Source organism: Hemitrygon akajei, unplaced genomic scaffold (genome assembly GCF_048418815.1).
Source record: "Hemitrygon akajei unplaced genomic scaffold, sHemAka1.3 Scf000187, whole genome shotgun sequence".
Lineage (NCBI taxonomy): Eukaryota > Metazoa > Chordata > Chondrichthyes > Myliobatiformes > Dasyatidae > Hemitrygon > Hemitrygon akajei.
Window position 1 is genome coordinate 401908 of NW_027332073.1, and position 22703 is coordinate 424610.

At 46.0% G+C, this 22703-nt stretch overlaps 1 protein-coding gene across 1 annotated transcript in view; it reads left to right on the forward strand.

The window, feature by feature from the left end:
• The window catches only part of LOC140724319 (uncharacterized), a 35265-nt gene extending 13611 nt beyond the window's left edge, over positions 1–21654 (forward strand). The window contains exons 3-6 of the mRNA XM_073038768.1: positions 1758–1924; positions 13595–13760; positions 13857–13922; positions 21467–21654. Coding sequence (XP_072894869.1) covers positions 1758–1924; positions 13595–13760; positions 13857–13922; positions 21467–21654 — 587 coding nt within the window. The remainder of the gene's footprint in view (positions 1–1757; positions 1925–13594; positions 13761–13856; positions 13923–21466) is intronic.
• The last annotated feature ends 1049 nt before the right edge of the window (positions 21655–22703 follow it).

Genomic DNA, 22703 nt, shown 5'->3' on the forward strand with positions numbered 1-22703 from the left:
TTCTGGGACCCTTACTCTTCGTGATTTTTATAAATGACCTGGATGAGGAAGTGGAGGGATGGGTTAGTAAATCTGCTGGTATTACAGAGGTTGGAGGTGTTGTGGATAGTGTGTAGGGCTGTCAGAGGTTACAGCGGAATATTGCTAGGATGCAAAACTGGGCTGAGAAGTGACAGATGGAATTCAACCTGGATAAGAGTGAAGTGGTTCATTTCTGTATTTCAAAAAGGATGGCAGAATATAGTATTAATAATAAGACTCTTGGCAGTATGGAGGATCAGAGGGATCTTGCGGTCCGAGTCCATTGGACACTCAAATCAGCTACACATATCGACTCTGTGGTTAAGAAGGCATACGGTGCATTGGCTTTCATTAATCGTAGGATGAATTATGGGAGCCGAGAGATAATGTTGCAGCTATTTAGGATCCTGGTCAGACCCCACTTGGAGTACTGTGCTCACTTCTGGTCTCCCCACTACAAGAAGCATGTAGAAACCATAGAAAGGGTGCAGTGGAGATATAAAAGGATGTTGCCTGGATTGGGGAGCATGCCGTATGTGAATAAGTTGAGTGAACTCGGCCTTTTCTCCTTGGAGCGAAGGAGGCTGAGAGGTGACCTGATAGAGGTGTTTAAGATGATGAGAAGCATTGATTGTGTGGATATTCAGAGGCTTTTTTTCCAGGGATGAAATGGCCAACAGGAGGGGGCACAGTTTTACGCTGTTGGGAAGTAGCTAGAGAGGAGATGTCAGAGATAAGATTTTTTTTTTTACACGGAGAGAGGTAAGTATGTGGAATTGGATGCCAGCGACATTGGTGGAGGCGGATACAATAGGGTCGTTTCAGAGATTTCTGGATAGGTATATGGAGCCCAGAAAAATAGTGTGCTATGGGTAACGCTAGGGAAATTCTAAGTTAAGGACATATTCGGCACAGCGCTGTGGGCCGGTATTGTGCTGTAGGCTTTCAATGTTTCTACCGCGTAGTCATTGTCTATCCTGTTGTTTTTCTGGGAGTGGATGTGCCCAGTTACGGGTTCATCGAGGTGGTCACCTGGCAGGAGGTGTGGTTCACATTCACCAGCACAGTCCCACTCCAAATCTGGTCAGCCAGAGTCTCGGCTCCATTGCAGACACCCATTGTGAATCCTTGTTCTGTTCGGCTCATTGAACACGGAATTCACAAGTGTACGACAAGGAGCGAGTGAGTGATATACGAGAGTGATGTGGTCGCAGAATGCGGTTCCTTGTTTGAGGTTGGTCAGTTGGTTACGGGGGAAATGTGTGGGTGTGATGCATGTGTTGTAGTGGGGCAAACGTTTCCCCACTACAAGAAATGTTCTACCTGCTCTTAAGGTTTCCAGGATGGGTAGCAGAGCGTATGGAGCTATACGGATGAAGAGTGCACTTCTGGGGTGTGAATTAAGGGACATGTAGCCGCCCGGAAGCAGAGGGTATCTTTATGAAGTGAGCATCATTCACAATCCCAGCATTTATTGCCCATCTAAAATAGAACTGTAGTGGAGTGGAGTGCGTGAGTGGAGTGCCAGGGTATAGTTTCTGGCAAAAATTGTCCTTTTTGGTAAAGTAACTCCCAGTTCATTGTTGGATAGGGTTTAAGGCCAGTGTTGGATGTTGGGAGATAATCCGCGTTTGTAGCGGAGTGCCGGAGTTTCGATACATGAATGGCCTATGGTGAGAGCGCTGGAGACGTGGTAATTTGGGTTAGTGTCTGCTTTCTTCTTTTCATATTCGCAGTCGCAGAGTCTACAATCTCTGCCCTCCTGGCACAGTGGGACGAATATGGACTGTACGAACTAACAAAGTACTACAGGGACAGGCTGGAACAAGCGATAGAAGAAGGGGTCAAAACACTCAGATGTATGTCTGGACAGGAAGGACATTTCCGTGCAGAAGAACATGAGGTAAGTGTATTTAGATAATTATCATATAACTGCTTATATCAGGGGGGATAGTGATCAAAATTAATCTCCTGTACGTTCTGGGTTCCACATGGCAAAATCTTTGATCTCCGAATTGCGTTGAGCAGAACAGGCCTCAGCCATGAACCGATTAAGGTGGGAAGCGGCTGATATTCTCCTCAAACCCGCTGTAAAACTGAGGTCTTTTAAAATCTGCCGGACGATGCTGAGGATGTTCTCCGAGTCTGTGGTGGCCAGTGCTATCATATTTGCTGCCGTGTGCAGGGGCAGCAGGCTGAGGGTAGCAGACACCAACAGAATCAACAAACTCATTCGTAAGGCCAGTAATGTTGTAGGGGTGGAACTGGACTCTCTGACGGTGGTGTCTGAAAAGAGGATGCTGTCCAAGCTGCATGCCATCTTGGACAATGTTTCCCATCCACTCCATAAGGTACTGGTTAGGCACAGGAGTACATTCAGCCAGAGACTCATTCCACCGAGATGCAACACTGAGCTTCATAGGAAGTCATTCCTCCCTGTGGCCATCAAACTTTACAACTCCTCCCTCGGTGTGTAAGACACCCTGAGCCAATAGGCTGTTCCTGGACTTATTTCTTCTTGGCATAATTAACTTATTATTTAATCATTTATGGTTTTATATTGCTATATTTATATACTATTCTTGGTTGGTGCGACTGTAACGAAACCCAATTTCCCTCGGGATCAGTAAAGTATATCTGTCTGTCTGTCTGTCTGTCTGTCTGTCTGTCTGTCTGTCTGTATTTACCAGTGTGGCATTAAAACAGTTTCTGCATATCCGGACTGTTCAACAGGCAGTCGATTTCAAACTAACTACGCATCTTATCAGGGCAATCGGTAAAGTTCAGTTGACCCACTGGCTTCATTGCAGCCACTGAGGGACGGAACTCTTGCAGCGAAACCAGCTCTTCTCCATCTGAGTTCGCAAATAACTCATTGGGTGACATTTCTTGGAGATATAGAGAAGTAGTACACATTGACAACCTTCCCTACTACTACTATCCGTATACTTGTACAGCATCATCTACAGCCTCCCGAACCCCTACAATCCGTGCACCCATATAGCACAATCGACACACTTCCCTACACCTGCCATTTGTGCACCAGTACAGCAGCATTGACAGTGTTCCTATGCCTACCATCCGTGTACCTGTACAGCACCAGATCACAGCCTTCTCTACACCCATCCGTGTACCCGTATAGCACTATCGACAACCTTCCCTACATCCATCCGTATATCTATACCGCAGCATCGACAAATTCCCTACATCCACTATCAGTGTATCTGCACAGCACCAGAGAAAACCTTCCCTACACCAATCCATGTACCTCTACAGCACCATTGACAGCCTTTCCGACACCCATCCGTGTACAGCGCCATCGACGGCTTTCCTACCACAATCCGTTTCACTATACAGCCAAGTCGACAGCCTTCCCCACACCCATTCGTCTACCTTTACAGCGCCATCGACAGACTTCTATAGAGTTATCCGTGCATCTGAACAGCACAATCGTCAGCCTTCCCTATACCTGCCAATCCTGTACCTGTTCAGCACCATCAGAAGCCTTCCTTACACCCATCCGTGCAACTGTACACTGCCATCGACAGCTTCCGCGATCTCTACAATCCTTGTTGTATAGCGCCATCGATAGCCTTCCCTACCCCCATTCGTGTACATGTACAACACCGTCGACAGACTCTCCAACACCTACCATCCGTTTACGTGTACATAACCATCTCCAACCTTCCTACAAGCACTGTTCCTAGACTTGTAAAGCACAATCAACAGCCTTCCCTACACCTGCAATCCTTGTACCTGTACAACACCATCGACAGCCTTCACTAAACTCACCCCTGCACCTGTACAACACAATGGACAGCCTTCACTACACCCATCCGTGCCTGTACAACACAATCGACAGCCATTGCTACGCCTACGATCCGTGTACCAGTAGAACATCATCAACAGCCTTACCAACCACCACATTCCATGTACATATACTGTCTACAACCTTCCCTTCACCTGCTATCCGTCTGCCTTTACAGCGCAATCGACAGCCTTACTACACCATGTACCTGTATAGTAACATCGACTGCCATTCCTACACTTGCCATCCGTGTATCTATACAACACAATTGACAGGCTTCCCTACTTCTACCATTTTTGTACCTGTACAGCACCATTGAGAGCCTTCCCTTCACCCATCTCTGTAACTGCACAGGACCACTGACAGGCTTCCCTACACCCATCCGTGTACCTTACAGCTCCATCGACAGTCGTCTCTACGCCTACAATCTGTGCATGAGTACAGCACAAACGACAGTGTTTCCTACCCCTATCCATAGCTACTATAAACGTTGAGATCGAACTTGTTTGCACCACTTGTGCTGGTAACTTATTTTACACTTTCTCGCCCCACTGAGTAAATAAGTTTCCACTCCTGGTCCCCTTGAACCTCTTACATTCTCCCCTTAAACCATGATATTTAGTTTTAGTGCCACTGAACCTCAACTCAAAAAGCTTGCATGCATTTCATTTATCTGTGCCTTATACGGTGTGTGCAGCATGGGCCTATACATTAGTGTCGTTGCGAACAGCGGCACTAGAGTGACCTCTCCCCGGTACAAGCCAGGGCGGAAGGTGTAGAGTTCCAGTCGTCAAGATCCCATTCTTGGCCACATCGCTGAGGACAACGGAGAGCGATGCAATTCGTTCGGCACCAACTTGGCCACAGCAAGACGCTGGAAAGATGCTCAAGTCAAGTCAAGTCTCTTTTATTGTTATTTCGACCATAGTACTACAGCTGGTACAGTACATATTAAAAATGAGACAACGTTTTTTTCAGGACCATGGTATTACATGACACAGTACAAAAAACTTGACTGAACGACGTAAAAAAAAACAACACAGAGAAAGCTACACTAGACTACAGATCTACACAGGACTGCATAAAGGGCTCAAAAACAGTGCAGACATTACAATAAATAATAAACAGGACAATAGGGCAAGGTGTCAGTCAAGGCTTCGGGTATTGAGGAGTCCGATAGCTTGGGGGAAGAGACTGTTAAATAGTCTGGTCATGAGAGACCGAATGCTTCGGTGCCTTTTCCCAGATGGCAGGAGGGAGAAGAGATTGAATGACGAGTGCATGGGGTCCTTCAGAATGTTGTTTCCTTTGCGGATGCAACGTGTAGTGTAAATGTCCATGATGGCGGCAAGAGAGATCCCGATGATCTCCTCAGCTGCCCTCACTACCCGCTGCAGGGTCTTGCGATCCAAGATCGTGTAATTTCCGAACCAGGTAGTGATGCAGCTGCTCAGGATGCTCTCAATACAACCCCTGTAGAATGTGATGAGGAAGGGTGTTGGGAGATGGAGTTTCCTCAGACTTTGAAGAAAGTAGAGACGCTGCTGGGACGGAGACGGAGCTGGTGTTGAGGAACCAGGTGAGATTCTCCGTCAGATGAACACCAAGAAATTTGGTGCTCTTTACGATCTCTACCGAGGAGCCGTCGATGTTCAGCGGGGAGTGGTCGCTCCGTGCCCTCCTGAAGTCAACGACCATCTCTTTTGTTTTGTACACATTCAGAGACAGGTTGTTGGCTCTGTACCAGTCTGTTAGCCCCTGCAACTCCTCTCTGTAGGCTGCCTTGTCGTTCTTGTTGATCAGACTCACCACGGTTGTGTCATCGGTGAACTTGATGATGTGGTTCGAGCTGTGTGTTGCAGCAGAGTCGTGGGTCAGCAGAGTGAACAGCAGTGGACTGAGCACACACCCCTGGGGAGCCCCCGTTCTCAGTGTGATGGTGTTTGAGATGCTGCTCCCAATCCGGGCTGACTGAGGTCTCCCAGTCAGGAAGTCTAGGATCCAGTTGCAGAGGGAGGTACTCAGGCCCAGTAAATTCAGCTTTCCAGTCAGTTTCTGAAGGATGGTGATGTTGAATGTTGAACTGAACTCTATGAACAGCATTCGAACGTGCGTGTCTTTTTGTCCAGGTGGGTTAGGGCTAGGTGGAGGGTGGTGGCAATGGTGTCATCTGTTGAGCGGTTGGGACGGTACGCAAACAGCAGGGAGTCCAGTGAGGGGGGCAGCTCTCACCGAGAGGTCTTATTATCTTCATGACGAGCCACTCAAAACACTTCATGATAATGGATGTGAGTGCAATGGGACGGTAGTCATTTAGACAGGACACTGAAGAATTCTTCGGCACGGGGACGATGGTGGCGGCCTTGCAGCACGTTGGAACGGTGGCGCTGCTCAGGGAGATGTTGACGATGTCAGTGAGAACATCTGCTAGCTGGTCTGCACATCCTCTGAGCAATCTACCAGAGATGTTGTCTGGTCCAGCAGCCTTCCATGGGTTGAACTGCACACGGTTCTTCTCACGTCGGCCACGGTGAGACACAGCGCCTAGCCATTTGTAGGAGGGGTGGAGTTCCTCGCCGCCACATCATTTTCCGCCTTAACAGGGCGTAGAAGTTATTCGGCACATCTGGGAGGGAGGCATCACCTGCACAGTCAGGTAATGTTGTCCTGTAAATGGTGATGTTCTAGATGTCCTTCCACATGCGCCGCGTGCCGCCGCTGTCCTGGAAGTGGCTGTGGATTAGCTGAGCGTGTGCACCCTTTACCCCTCTGATGGCTCGGGACAGTTTGGCCCTTGCTGTTATTAGAGCTGCCTTGTCACTTGCTCTGAAGGCGGAGTCGCGGGACCTCAGCAGCGCACGCACCTCTGCGGTCATCCATGGCTTCTGGTTGGCACGTATAGTGATGGTCTTGGACAGAGTAACATCATCAATGCACTTGCTGATGTAGCTGTTCACTGATGCTGTGTACTCCTCTAAGCTGGTAGAGTCGCCATCAGTTGCAGCCTCCCTGAACATGTGCCAGTTAGTGTGCTCAAAGCAGTCTTGAGCAGAGATGGCTCCTGCTGGCCAGGTTTTCACCTGCTTCTGAACTGGTCTGGAGCGCCTGACGAGCGGTCTGTATGCTGCGATTAGCATAACAGAGATGTGGTCTGAGTATCCGAGGTGGGGGCGTGACTCTGCCCGCAACGCGTCGGGGATGATCGTGTAAACCAAGTCCAACACGTTCTCCCCCATCGTTGCAAAGTCCACGTACTGATGGAATTTGGGGAGCACTGACTTAAGGTTCGCGTGGATAAAATCACGTTCATTTGCCTTTGGAGCCCCACAGCGATTTTTTCAGTCTGTGTTTATTCCCAGAGCCTCCGTCTCTCCCGAGGCTGCCTATAAGGCAGTGGGGCTACTTACCTATAGCTAGGGATCTTTTATTCGTGTTTTCATTTTCCCGGTAGATAAGTGACCAGAACTGCACACAGTCCTCCAAGAGACCTCCCCAACGTCATATACAACTTAAACATCCTATCTCCTCTAATCAATACTTTGATTTATGAAGACCAATGTACCAACAGCATTCTTAACTACGATGCCACTTACAAATAATTATAGACCTCATTCTCAGATACCTTTCTTGTACTACACTCCTCTGTGTCCTGTGCCCTACCGTTCCCTGTGTAAGATCTACCCACGACTAAAGTGCAACTCCTCGCAGTAGGCTGTATTAAGTTCCATCTGTCATTTTTCCAGCTGGTCCAGATCTCATCGAATGCTCTGATGGTCTTCCTTGCTGTCCACTGCACTCCCAAGTCCTTGCGTCACCTGCAACTTTGCAGATGCAGCTAACCATGTGATCACCCAGACTGTTGATATAAATGACAAACATCTAGGAGTCCTTCACCAACCCCTGAGACTCGCCACTAGTTACAGGTCTCCAGTCAGAGAGGCAAACATGTGCTCCCACTCGATGGCTTCTCGTACAAAGCTAGTCTAATACAATTTACTACCTCATATTGAATGCCCAACAACTGATCATTTTTGATCGACCTGCCATGTGGGATCTTACCAAGTGCCTTGCTAAAGTCCATATAGAGAACATCCATGACTTCATCAACTTTCCTGGTACCTTCCACCAAAAACTAAGCTTCATTAGACGATTGAAGCCATGCTGACTATCCTTAGTCACTCCAATTTTAGCCAAACACTTATATATTGAATCCCTTAGAATAACTTCCAATAACTTTCCCACAACTGATGTCGGGCTCTCTGGCCTATAATTTTCTGTTTTATTTCTCGAGTCTTTCTTGAATAGATGAACGACACTGGCTATCCTTCAACAATCTGGTACCTAACCTATCGTTAAAGATGATAGGTGTCAAGCAAATCCTGCACTTGCCTCCTGCAGGGTCTGAGGGACCACTTTGTCAGGCCTTAGGGACTAATCCACACTAATATGCCCCCAAACAGCAAACATCTCCTGATCAGTATGGAGTTCATGATGTTTTCTCTTACGTGTATAGACTTTGTGCCCGTCTCCTGAGAAAATATAGATGCAAAAATGCATTTGAAATCTTCCCCATCTCTTCTGGCTCTATGCACGATTCACCAATCTGATTTTGCACAGGACGAAGTTTGTATTTGCTCAATTTCGTCCAGTGCAATCCTTTTCTCTTAACATTATCTGTAGAATCTCTTTGAATTCTTCATCATTTTGTCTGCTAATGGAAGCTCATGACTCCTATTAGCACCCCGATTTCTTTTCTTAGTACTTTTTTGCATTTCAATACTCCATAATCACCTCATTTTTCCAAACAGCCTACACCTGCAATGCATCTCAATTTGTTATCAACCAGGGCCTGAACATCGCTTGAAAACCAAGATTCCCAAATTTGTTAGATTCACATTATATGCCAGTAGGCATATAGTAGGTTTTGTACTATTAAAATTTCACTTCTGACATCTCCCACTTATCAAGTACACATTTGCCAAAAACCAGCCTGTCCTATTCGGCACTTGCCAGATCATTTCTGATACATTCAAGATTAGCCTTCATCTAATTTCGAATAATTTAGTATCGCAACCCATGGATCAGGCCTATCTTTTTGCATATTCACTGTGAAACTAATGGCACCGTGCTCACTAGATGCAGAGTTTTCACTAGACAAACTTCTGTCACCTGCCCTGTCTCTTTCACTAATAGATAAAGTAACGCACATTTTCTCATTGGGATTTCTGTGAGCTGATTAAGAAGACTTTCCTGAACACATTTGACAAACTCTATCCCATCTAATCCTTTTAGACTATGGGAGACCAAGTCATTAAGTGGAAAAAGCAAAAGTATCATAATTCAGCGATTGTCTGAGTTCATCATCCTTTCCTTCTATACGTATTGCATCGAGATATACACTCCTCAGGACTATATTCACCCAATGCTCAATCTTTTGATGCCTATTTTTGATTTTTAATGACATATATCTCCACACTCTCCCCACTATCTGCCCCGGCGCTTTGGTCCCATCCCTCTGCAATTCCAGACTGAACACACTCTACACTCCAACACCCCGCCCCCCACTCATAATGTATAACACAAGCAGACCTTCCCATTACGATATGTCCTATCCAGCCAGTAGCGGTATTAGAACATTATGTGCATGACCCAAGTGATTGACTCTGTTGTCGGCGCTATAAGTAATTAATCAGGCAAGTGCAGCAATTTGTAAATATGTATTTTCATCTATAAATTCATCATCTAAAGACTTCAGTTTTACTGGTATGGAACTTAAACCTTTCAATCCCTTTCACAACTGTAACTCCTCGGACCCGGTAGTAGTGAAACTGAGGGATTATTTTCCAGTGCAGTGGACCATAAGGAAATTATGCTGAATTATTCCATAATTATTTGCACTATTCCTGTTAGGGGAACTCATTCCATTTTCCTACTGGTGCCCTTTCTTGGCGATCTGTCGTTCTAGTCCCAGAACATCACTAGCTATTTCTCTGAGCAAAGTCCGAGGCCGATCTATCTTCAGTTGCATCCTGGTCCTCCATTCCATCATAAGGTCTTAGGTGTATGTTGGCTGAAGATAGATATAAATATCCACTATAAATATACCCAATGACTTAATCTCTACATCCATCTGTGCCAACGATGTCTGCAGATTCGCTTCTCACTGGATAAGGAAATTCCTCCTCATCTCCTTTCTAAATTGAAGTCTCTCTATTCTGTGGCTGTGTCCTCTGGTTTTACACTCCCCCAATATAGGAAACATCCTCGCGACATCCCTTCAATGTTTCACAGGTTTCAATGAGACTTCCCTTAAGCCAAGGAGTACAGGCGCAAAATTACTCAAGGCTCCTCATACGTTAACACTTTCATTCTAGGAATCTTCCTTGTGATTCTTCTCTGGACCCTCCCCAAGGCCTCTCAATCCCATTCTCTGGCAAAAGAAATTTCTTCCCATCTCCGTTCTAAAACGATGACCATCTATTCTGAGGCTGTCTCCTCTCGTCCTATAGTACCTATACTCTCAAACCATAGTAAACATTCTCTCCACATCCTCCCTATCAAAGTCTTTCGCTATTCAGTTGATTTCAACGAGGTCTTCCCTCGTTCTTCTCATTTCTTGTAAAGACAGGCCTAGAGCTTTCAAACGTCCTTCATATAACAAGTCATTCAATCCTGTAGTCTTTTTCGTGAACCTGTTGCACCCTCTCCAGTTTCAGCACATACTTTCCTAAATAAAAGGATCAAACATGCTCACAATACTCCAAGTGGCGTCTCACCAATGCTTTATAAATGTTTTTGCTCTATATCATTGCTTTTATATTCTAGACCTCTTGCAGTGAATGCCATCATTGTTGTTGTCTGCCTCAACACAGACTCAACCTGCAAATTAACTTTTAAGGAATTTTGCAGAAGGACTCCCAAGTCCCTTTGCACCTCAGATTTTTTAAAATTTTCTCTCTATTTAGAAAATTGCCAACAGTTTATTTTCTTCTACCAAAGTACATGAACATACCCCAACACTGCATACTTTCTGCCATCTCTTTGCCCGTTCTCCTAATCTGTCTCAGTTCTTCTGTTGCCTCTACTTCCGCAAAACTACATGCCCTCCACCTACCTTCATATCATCTGCAAACTTTGCAACACAACCATCAATTCCATAATGCAGATCACTGCTGTATAATATAAGACAATCGGTCCCCACACAGACTCCAGTGGAACACCACTCATCAACGTCCCCCAGCCAGAAAAGGCTTCTTTTATTCCCACTCTCTGTCTCCTGCCAATCAGCCACTGCCTTATTCAAGCCATAATATTTCATGTAGTACCATGCTCTCATAGCTTGTTAAGCAGCCTCATGTGTGGCACATTGTCAAAGGCTTACTGAAAATATCAATGAAGTGCAACCAGCCAATTATGCATGCATGCAGTTTAGACCCCAAATCTTCAGTCAACCGCAATAGAGCTTTGCCCCTGTCAAATGAACACTGGAGTGCGCCAGCTATATTTGCCTCTTTGCTGGTAACTATAAAACAGGGAACCCCGCGGCATAAGGCCCTCAGACCAGTCCACAGCAGGACTTGTTTTCTGCCGAGCGAAACACTGGGAGAGAGCACTGACTCCATCCTGGAGGCTGTGTCACACCAGTCCCGGGCTGTGAACTGGTTTTAACTTCTGTCTCCTGGCTTAAGTTCATATCCTCACTACGACCGCTACCACGCAGCTGTCCCGCCATCCTCCACTGTTCTCAGCCCAATAAATTAGGGAATAAAACTTGTGGCATGCCAGGAAAAGCGACCATGACTGCCACTCGCTATTAGATTGTAAACCTTCTCGGACTCAGGAAGCAGCACGTTGAGTAGTTCCTTGATGTTCTCCGCCAGCGAAGAATTCGCTGATTGTGTTGCCCAGCATTAAGTTAGGTTCTTAATGCACAGAAGGATCTCGCGGTCATTAGGACCGTTAGCGACACCGATTAGGATCATTAGTGACCGAACGCGCCCCCAACTTACCGAATGCCTGTTTCTCTGACTGTGGCCTTTTCTAATTATCTGCAGTGTAGCTTCTGAAAATTCAGTTATGTTCCTATCTATGTGAGATTTGATCCCATAATCCATCTTTTTAACTCTCGCTCTACCCTCCCCTTGCCTTCTTGTTGTCAGACTGTAATTTTGTCATTTGTCACACTGCTTTGTTTCCTCATCATTCTGCCATTGTCAACTCCATCAGATATGTGTCGTTGGATGGAAGAAAAAGTAACATTCACAGAAATACAGCCTGCACTAACCTTCTAATATATTGCAAAATATGTGGAGAGGGGTTTTATATCAGCAGTAGTTGTGCCAAAAGAACATATATAACAGGTCAGATGTAAATTTTGAATTATTCAGAGCTTCTTATTAAAGCAACGGGGGTCGTTGCGGAAACATGACGGTGATGTCTGTTTGCTTGCATTCATCTTCAGTAAAATGTCCTTTTAATTAGATGTGTCACTTGCTGCTGGCTTGGATTAGATGAAACCCTGAAGGATGAAATGATGAAGTTGTGGAAACAGCTCTAACATATTCAATAGTTGACACATATTGATATCTCTACTGATGAAATATTTGAAACATAAACCTTATTCCACTCTCCCTAAATAACGGATAAACTGCCAATTATTTTCATATTGTGTCGTTTTGTTTTGCTTTGTAGTATTGATTTAATTTTATACAGATGTTTCATGCCACTGTTTGGTAAACTGATGCTTATCTGACAGATTGAGCAAACTAATCACAATGAGCATCTGCAAACTAATGTGAAAAAGACTAAGGAGCTGGTGGTGGACCTGAGGAGGGCCAAGGCACCGGTGAACCCTGTTTCCATCCAAGGGGTCAGTGTGGACATGGTGGAGGATTACAAATACCTGGGGATACGAATTGACAATAAACTGGACTGGTCAAAGAACACTGAGGCTGTCTACAAGAAGGGTCAGAGCCGTCTCAATTTCCTGAGGAGTCGGAGGTCCTTTAACATCTGCCGGACGATGCTGAGTCTGTGGTGGCCAGTGCTTTCATGTTTGCTGTTGTGTGCTGGGGCAGCAGGCTGAGGGTATCAGACACCAACAGAATCAACAAACTCATTCGTAAGGCCTGTGATGTTGTGGGGGTGGAACTGGACTCTCTGACGGTGGTGTCTGAAAAGAGGATGCTGACCAAGTTGCATGCCATCTTGGACAATGACTCCCATCCACTCCATAATGTACTGGTTAGGCACAGGAGTACATTCAGCCAGAGACTCATTCCACCGAGATGTAACACTGAGCGTCATAGGAAGTCATTCCTACCTGCGGGCATCAAACTTTACAACTCCTCCCTCGGAGTGTCAGACACCCTGAGCCAATAGGCTGGTCGTGGACTTATTTCCACTTACAGTGATTAACATATTATTATTTAATTATTTAATGTTTTATTTTGCTATATTTCTACACTATTCTTGGTTGGTCCGGCTGTAACGAAACCCAATTTCCTTCGGGATCAATAAAGTATGTCTGTCAGCCAAATCTTCTCCTGCTGAGGGTCGCTAAAGCCTTATTCAGGCACAATATTGACTTGCAATTTCATTCAGTTACGCTTCTCTCTGAATGACAAAGCCAAGATCTTTAGAGGGAGGATGAAATAGTGAAGTAGCTGAAGTAGCATTGACTGTGTCTGTTCAGAAAGCAACCGAGCCATATTCTCCATGTCTTTTCGTGTGCAACAAAATGAATTCACTGCTTCCCTTTTATAGAAAGTCACTGAACTGAAGGGAAACCGGATAGAGAGTTTCAGACTATTCATCAGTTTGGTGATGGGCAAAGACTCGCAGACCCGGAGGGTGATGTGGGAATCCATTGTGAAAATGCGGACTGAGTTACAGAAGTTGGACAAAATACTCAAGGATATACAAGTGCTCGGTATGTTAAAGATAAGCATTGAACACAAAGTGACATTGAATTATAACAGTTTTAGATCATAAACTCTGTTTCATGAAAGCCTTTTGATTTAAACAGGCCCCGACCCACAGGAGTACATGAACATCGCCCAAGGGTTATCTGAGTTACCCACTCAACTGATAGGTGAGTGATGAAATGCACAGTTCAAACGGCATCTCAAATCTTAGACTGAGGCTTGGCAGAACCTGGGAATCGATTTTTTTTCACCATAATCATGTGCTGATTTCTGGATGCATTATACAATTGAAAGAATGTCGCGTTGCACCCTGAAAATGCTACAGTGTATTTTAACATAGAACATAGAATAGTACAGCACATTGCAGGCACTTCGGCCCACAATGTTGTGCCGACCCTCAAACCCTGCCTCACATATAACCCCCCACCTTAAATTCCTCCATATACCTGTCTCTTAAACTTCACTAGTGTGTCTGCCTCCACCACTGACTCAGGCAGTGCATTCCACATACCAATCACTTTCTGAGTGAAAACCCTCCCTCTAATATCCCACTTGAACTTCCCTCCCCTTACCTTAAAGCCATGTCCTCTTGTACTGAGCAGTGGTGCCCTGGGGAAGAGGCACTGGCTGCTCACTCTGTCTATTCTTCTTAATATCTTGTACACCTCTATCATGTCACCTCTCATCCTCCTTCTCTCCAAAGAGTAAAGTCCTAGCTCCCTTCATCTCTGATCATAATCCATACTCTCTAAACCAGGCAACATCCTGGTAAATCTCCTCTGTACCCTTTCCAATGCGTCCTCATCCTTCCTGTAGTGAGGCGACCAGAACTGTACACAGTACTCCAAGTGTGGCCTAACTAGAGTTTTATAGAGCTGCATCATTACATCGCATCTCTTAAACTATTTATCCGTCGACTTATGAAAGCTAACACCCCATAAGCTTTCTTAACAACTCTATCTACCTGTGAGGCAACTTTCAGGGATCTGTGGACGTGTACCCACTGATCCCTCTGCTCCTCCACACTACCAAGTATCCTGTTATTTACTTTGTACTCTGTCTTGGAGTTTGTCCTTCCAAAGTGTACCACCTAACACTTCTCCGGGTTGAACCCCATCTGCCACTTCTCAGCCCACTTCTGCATCCTATCAATGTCTCTCTGCCATGTTCGACAATCCTCAACACAATCTGCAACACCGCCAACCTTTGTGCCGACTGCAAACTTGCGAACCCACACTTCTACTCCCACATCCAGGTAGTTAATAAAAATGACAAGAAGTAGAGGCCCCAGAACAGATCCTTGTGGAACCCCACTAGTCACAACCCTCCAATCGGAATGTACTCCCTCCACCACAACACTCTGCCTTCTGCAGGCAAGCCAATTCTGAATCCACCTGGCCAAACATCACTAGATCCCATGCCTTCTGACTTTCTGAATAAGACTACCGTGTGGAACCTTGTCAAATGCCTTACTAAGATCCATGTAGATCACATCCACTGCACTAACCTCATCTATATGCCTGGTCACCTCCTCAAAGAACTCTATCAGGCTTGTTAGGCACGATCTGCCTTTCACAAAACCATGTTGACTGTCCCTGATTAGACCATGATTCTCTACATGCCCATAGATCCTATCTCTAAGGATCTTTTCCAACAGATTTCCCACCACGGACGTAAGGCTCACTGATCTATAATTACCTGGACTATCCCTACTAACTTTTTTGAACAAGGGGACAACATTCGCCTCCCTCCAATCTTCCGGTACCATTCCTGTGGACAACGAGGACATAAGGATCCTAGCCAGAGGCTCAGCAATCACTTCCCTCGCCTCGTGGAGCAGCCTGGGGAATATTCCATCAGGCCCCGGGGACTTATCCGTCCTAATGTGTTTTAACAAATCCAACACCTCCTCTCCCTTAATATCATCATGCTCCAGAACATCAACCTCACTCATATTGTCCTCGCCGTCATCAATTTCCCTCTCATTGCTGAATACCGAAGAGAAGTATTCATTGAGGTCCTCGCTCGCTTCCATAGCCTCCAGGCACATCTTCCCACTTTTATCTCTAATCGGTCCTACTTTTACTCCTGTCATCCTTTTGTTCTTCACATAATTGAAGAATGCCTTGGGGGTTTCCTTTACCCTACTCGCCAAGGCCTTCTCGTGCCCCCTTCTTGCTCTTCTCAACCCCTTCTTAAGCTCCTTTCTTGCTACCCTATATTCCTCAATAGACCCATCTGATCCTTGCTTCCTAAACCTCATGTATGATGCCTTCTTCCACCTGACTAAATTTTCCACTTCATTTGTCACCCGTGGTTCCTTTACCCTACCATTCTTTATCTTCCTCACCGGGACAAATTTATCCCTAACATCCTGCAAGAGATCGCTAAACATCGACCACATGTCCATAGTACATTTCCCTGCAAAAACATCCTCCCAATTTACACCCACAAATTCTAGCCTTATTGCCTCATAATTTGCCCTTCCCCAATTAAAAATTTTCCTGTCCTCTCTGATTCTATTCTTTTCCATGATAATGCTAAAGGCCAGGGAGCGGTGATCTCTGTCCCCCAGATGCTCACCCACTGACAGATCTGTGACCTGACCCGGTTCGTTACCTAATACGAGATCTAGAATGGCATTCCCCCTAGTCAGCCGGTCAAAATACTGTGACAGGAATCCATCCTTGACACACTTAATAAACTCTGCCCCATCTAAACCCTTGGAATTAATCAAGTGCCAATCAATATTATGGAAGTTAAAGTCACCCATGATAACAATCCTGTTAATTTTGCACCTTTCCAGAATCTGCCTCCCAATCTGCTCCTCGGTATCTCTGCTGCGACCAGGGGGCCAATTGAATACACCCAGTAGAGTAACTGCTCCCTTCCTGTTTCTGACTTCCACACATACCGACTCAAAAGAGGATCCTTCTACATTACCCACCCTTTCTGCAGCTGTAATAGTATCCCTGACTATTAACGCCCACCCCTCTTCCCCAACCCCCCATCCCTTTTAAAGCACTGAAATCCAGGAATTTTGAGAATGCTTTCCTGCCCTGTTGCCAGCCAAGTCTCTGTAATGGCCACTACATCATAATTACATGTATGGATCCAAGCTCTCTGTTCATCACCTTTGTTCCTGATGCTTCTTGCATTGAAGTACACACACTTTAGCCCTTCTACCTTACTACCTTTACACCCTTTATTCTGCTTCTCTTTCATCGAAGCCTCTCTATATGTTACATCTGGCTTTACTCCATGCACTTCTTTAACTGCTCTAATGTTCCGGGTCCCACCCCCCTTGCAAATTAGTTTAACCACTCCCCGAACCATGCTAGCAAACCTACCTGCAAGGATATTGTTCCCCCTCGAGTTCAGGTGCAATCCATCCAATCTGTATAGGTCCCACCTTCCCCAGAAGAGATCCCAATGATCCAGAAATCTAAAACCCTGCCCCCTGCACCAACTCCTCAGCCACGCATTCAACTGCCATCTCCTCCAATTCTTACCATCACTATCACGTAGTACTGGCAGCAATCCTGAGAACGCCACCCTTGTATTTCTGTTCTTCAGCCTTCTGTCTAGTTCCCGAAACTCACACTTCAGAACCTCATCCCTCTTCTTGCCTATGTCGTTGGTCCCAACATGTATCATGACCTCTGGTTGCTTTCCCTCTCGTACCAGGATGTCATGCACCCGGTCAGAGACATCCTGGACCTTAGCACCCGGGAGGCAACAAACCATGCGGGTGTCCTTCTCACGTCCACAAAATCTCCTGTCTGCTACCCTGACTGTAGAGTCTCCAATGATGACATCTCTCCTCTTCACCGTCCCATCCTTCTGCACCACAGGGTCAGACTCAGTGCCCGAGGCCCTGCCACCGTGGCTAACACCTGGTCGGTCGTCCTCGCCAGCAGCATCCAGGACGGTAAACTTATTATTCAGGGGAATGTCCACATTCTGTAGACTCTGCACTACCTGCGTACTCTGCTTCGCTTTCCCCCTCGGAGTGTCACCCAACGACCTGTTTCCGGCAGCCTAGGTGTGACTACCTCCCTGTAGCTCTCATCTATGACTGCCTCATTTTCCTTTATGAGTCAAAGGTCATCCAGCTGCTGCTCCAGATTCCTCATACGGTCTTCCAGATCGCCCAGTTGGATTTTCCACGAATTCAGCTGTTGATTCTGCACACAAACAAGAGGAAATCTGAACAACACACGCACACAATGCTGGAGGAACTCAGCAGAACAGGCAGCATTTGTGGATGGTTCCTGATGAAGGGTCTCGGCATGAAACGTTGGCTACTCTTTTCTCACGGATGCTGCCTGACCTGCTGAGTTCTTCCAGCGTTGTGTACGTATCCGTTGATCCACAGCATCTGCAGTTGTGTATTTGTGTTTAGCATTTGTGGACACAAGTACAGTCGATGTTTCTGGACGTCTATTGATAGAAACATAAAAAAAGCCTACAGCAAATTAAAGTCCCTTCGGACCACAAATCTCTGCTGAACATAGCGTAACTTTAGAAATTATCTCGTATTACACACAGTCCTCTATTTTTATAAGATCCCTGTACCTATCCAGAAGCCTCTTAAAAGACCCTGTCGATTCCGCCTCCACCACCAGTGCCGGCAGCCCATTTCACACACTCACCACTGTCTACGTAAAAAAAATAACTTACACCTGATATCTCCTTTGTACCTACTTCCAAGCACCTTAATATTGTGCCCTCTCGTGGTAGCCATGTCAGCCATGGGGCGGCGGGGGGGGGGGGGCGCGGTGGGCTGTGGAAATAATCACGACTATCCACAGGATCCTCGTATGATAACCCTTTCATTCCTGGAATCATCTCATCATCTTGGACACCTCTATCAGGTCACCTCTCATCCTCCGCCGCTCCAAAGAGAAAAGGCCGAGTTCACTCTATCTATTCTTATAAAGCACGCCCAACAACCCAGGCATCACACTTGTAAATCTCCTCTGAATTCCTTTGAAGGTTTCCACATCCTTCCTCTAGTGAGGCGACAAGAACTGAGTACAGTACTCCAAGTGGTGTCTGATAAGTGTTCTACTAAGCTAAAATATTACCTCTCAGCTTCCGAACTCAATTCCATGAATCTGAAGGTTAATGCACCGTATGCCTTCTTAACCACAGATTCAAACCTGCACAGCTGCTTGGATGCCTGCAATGCCCCCTTGGATCCCATGCCTCCTTACTTTCTCAGTCAGCCTTGCATGGAGTACCTTATCAAATGCCTTGCTGAAATCCTTATACACTACATCTGTAGATCTACCTTCATCAATGTGTTTGGTCTCATCCTCAAACAATTCAATCAGGCTCGTTAAACCTGCCTTTGACAAAGCCATACTGAATATTGCTTATCATATTATGCCTCTCCAAATGTTCACAGATCCTGCCTCAGGATTTATTCAATCAAGTAAGACTCAACGGTCTGTAATTTCCTCAGCCATCTCTCCTCCCTTTTTTAAATAAGGGAATTACATCCGCAACCTTACAATCCTCCGGATCCTCTCCCATTCCCATTGATGATGAAGAGATCATTGCCAGAGGCTCAACAATCTCCTCCCTTGCCTCCCACAGTAGCTTGGGGTCATCCCGTCCGGTCCCGGGGACTTATCCAACTTGGTGCTTGCTATAAGCTCCAGCTCATCCTCGTTCTTCATGTCTGTATGCTAAGCGTTTCAGTCTGCTGCAAGTGATCCCTACAATCGCCAGAATCCTTTTCCGCAGTGAATACTAAAGCAAAGTATTCATTAAGTACCTCTGCTATCTCCTCCGGTTCTGTACACACTTTTCCACTATCACACTTGATTGGTCCTATTCTGTCACGTCCTATCCTCTTGCTGTTCACATATTTGTAGAATGCCTTTGGGTTTTCCTTAATCCTGTCAGCCACTCATTTAATATCATGCTAGCCTTGTAATCTTCTAGATCTCTATCATTACCTAGTTTTTCGAACCTTTCGTGAGCTCTTCTTTTCTTCTTGAATAGATGAACAACTGGCTCTGTACCGCCTTTGTACTCCATGGTTCCTGTACCCTGCCACCCTTTCCCTGTCCCATTGGAACGTATCTATGCGGAACTCCACGCAAATAACCCGTGAACATTTGCCGTGCATTTCCCTGAGAACATCTGTTCCCAATTTATGCTTCCATGTTCCTGCCTGACAGCCTCATATTTCCTATTACCTCAATTGTACCTTTACTAACTTGTCTGTTCCTATCCCTCTCCAATGCTATGGTAAATGAGATAGTGTTGTTTATTCTGCTGAAGCCTTCACTCCTGGTCCAAACACATTGAGAATACTCACACACCCGAAGCAGACTTCTGATATACTGTGTCATCCAGACCAGGTAACTTATCTCACTTCAAGCATTTCAGCTTCTCCTCCGTAATAGCAATTACAATCACTTCTGCCCCATTACACTCTGAACTATCTGGCACACCGCTGGAACAGCAACGGAAAATACTAACTGAGTTTGTTTGCTATTCCTGACGGAAAGTATTCATTGAGTTCATCCGGTATTTCTTTATCCACTATTAGTACCGCAGCAACTTCATTATCCAGTGGTTCAAAGTCCATTCTCTATTTAACTCTTTATGTATCCGGGGAGGCGGGAAGGGAAAGATGATGACATCCTCTTTTAAATTATTGACCAGAGCCTTTCATTTTTGTGTACTTTGTACATCTGGGAGCATCTTAAACACGCCCGTCATATTTGCTTCATCTCCCACTGAGGCAATACATTCCACCACTCTTTGAAAAAACTACCCACATGTTCTTTGAATCTAACACAACTCACCTTAACCAAATGCCCTCTGGTATTAGATATTTCAGTTCTGCCAAACCATATATTGCCATTGGTGTCAATGCCAGGCGATGTTAAACTGAAAGGAGACGGTGAGAATCAGGTGCGACTGAGAAAGCTGTATAATTCAGTGATGAGAGGAATAGATGTCCCATTGGTCTGCGGAAATGTTTCAACCCACACTGCGGAAATAGTTGTCCATTACTCACCATAGCGCCACCAGTGGTAGGAGGAGCAAATAGGTGGGCGCTGTCTGCTCAACCTGCCTTGATATTTTGTCGACACATCACTCCCGGTCCAAGACACAGGACTGGTTCATAACAGGGAATTGCCGGCAATATAGCGAGGGTACCTCGGAGGATCCCGGCACGGTGTACAATCCATGGAGAAAGCTGAAATGGGTATTGTGTGAGTGTGGGTGAATGGGCGCAGCTCGATCCAACTGTGTCAATGGATGGTTCCAAAATATTTGGAGGTGCTTTCCTCAGTTTATAAACAAAACAATGTTCTCCTTTACACCTCAATTAATGTCTGACTGTCGTGGTCTAGTCCATGAAGTCTGCATTCCGGATCACGGTCCGGTCCATCAATCCTTATTCCAGGTTTTCCGTTTTTCACGTGTTCTGTTGGAGTGTCTCAATAGAGGCACATGATTCTCATTTTGGGCTGGATACATAAGTAGCTCCTGGTTTCAGTGTGGGACTGTTCCCTTCCCTTCCTTCTGAAGCTGTATCCTGCCCAGGAGTACCGCATCCTGCCCGAGTGAAGGCTCTGTGTTCCCATACTCCCAACACCGAGGCTCTGTGTTTCCAGTCTCCCAAGACCTAGTCAAGGCTTCGTGTTCTCATCCTGTCCGTGCGTCTTGTCCTGTCCTGTAGACAAACCACGACCTGTAGCCACGTATGGTCCTAGCCTCGACCCGTGTTCCTGTTCCAAGTCAAACCCCAGGTTCCGAGTTCCAACCAAGACCCAGATTCAGGGTCCTTGTCCAGGCTCCGTTGCGGAGTTCCGTGTTCCTAGTCCAGGCCACTTGTTCCTAGTCCACGCCCGCGTCCGGTGCCTCTAGTTCATGTCCTAGCCCAGGCCCTGAATCCTGGTCTCCTCCAGGGCCTGTGTCGATGTCCAGCATAATTTCCTCCCCACTTCCCTTGTTTTCTTGACACAACTAGTCCTTTTCCTAGTACCACAGTGTCTCTGTCTTGCATTTGGGTCCGCCACCAACGCCCTCCGAGCGACACTGACCCTGTTGTTGAGCAGCAAAATCTGATCACACCTTAACGGGCGGGCAGGGGAGGAGTTCTAGTGACATCAACTTCGGGAAAGGTCACGAAAAAATGTCAGCGAATTTATAAATATTGCCTTGATTCTGTGTCTGAGTTTAATTCAATATCGGCAATCTTCAAAATATTTGTGAGGGGACTGAGCAGAGAGATGAAAGAGAGAATTGACATGCGTGGGAGAAGCACCGTCACACGTGGAAGGGATGCAATTACTGTCTGTGTTTTGCTTCTGTCACAAACTGAGATGCACGTTAAAGCAGAGCGGTGTTCCAAACACAAGACATTCTGCAGATGCTGAAAGTTTTGAGCAACAAAAGGACACACAAAGTACTAACGGAATTCAGCAGATCAGGCAGCATCCATGGAGGGGAACAAACAGTTAATGGTTCGGATCAGGACCACAAGGAATAGAAAGTAATGTGGCAATATCTAGAATTTCTGTCCCCTCATTTCCAGTCCAATGAAGGTCCTTGGCCAGAAACGTTGATTGTTTATTCCCCTCCATAGATGCGACCTGACCTCCAGCAATTTGTGAGATATTCCAGAGATTTGCCGAGGAAAGGGTTGGCCTGGCAGGCAGACAGTAACCCAGAGCAAAGCGGTGGTGATGGGCAGCACCAGGAGAGTGATGGTGATGGGTTACTGTATTCTCAGCAATAAACAGAGTCATTTCAAGTCTTCAATTTCGGACTGTGTTAGGTGATCTTTAGGTTCCAGAGAGAAAGATGCTGCCCAATATGGGGTCAGTATTTTGTTTAATTATCTCCATTTTCCTTCACAGGTCCGGGCTCAGCGATCACCGAGCTCCTGGCAAGCTGTGATGATTCCCAGCTGC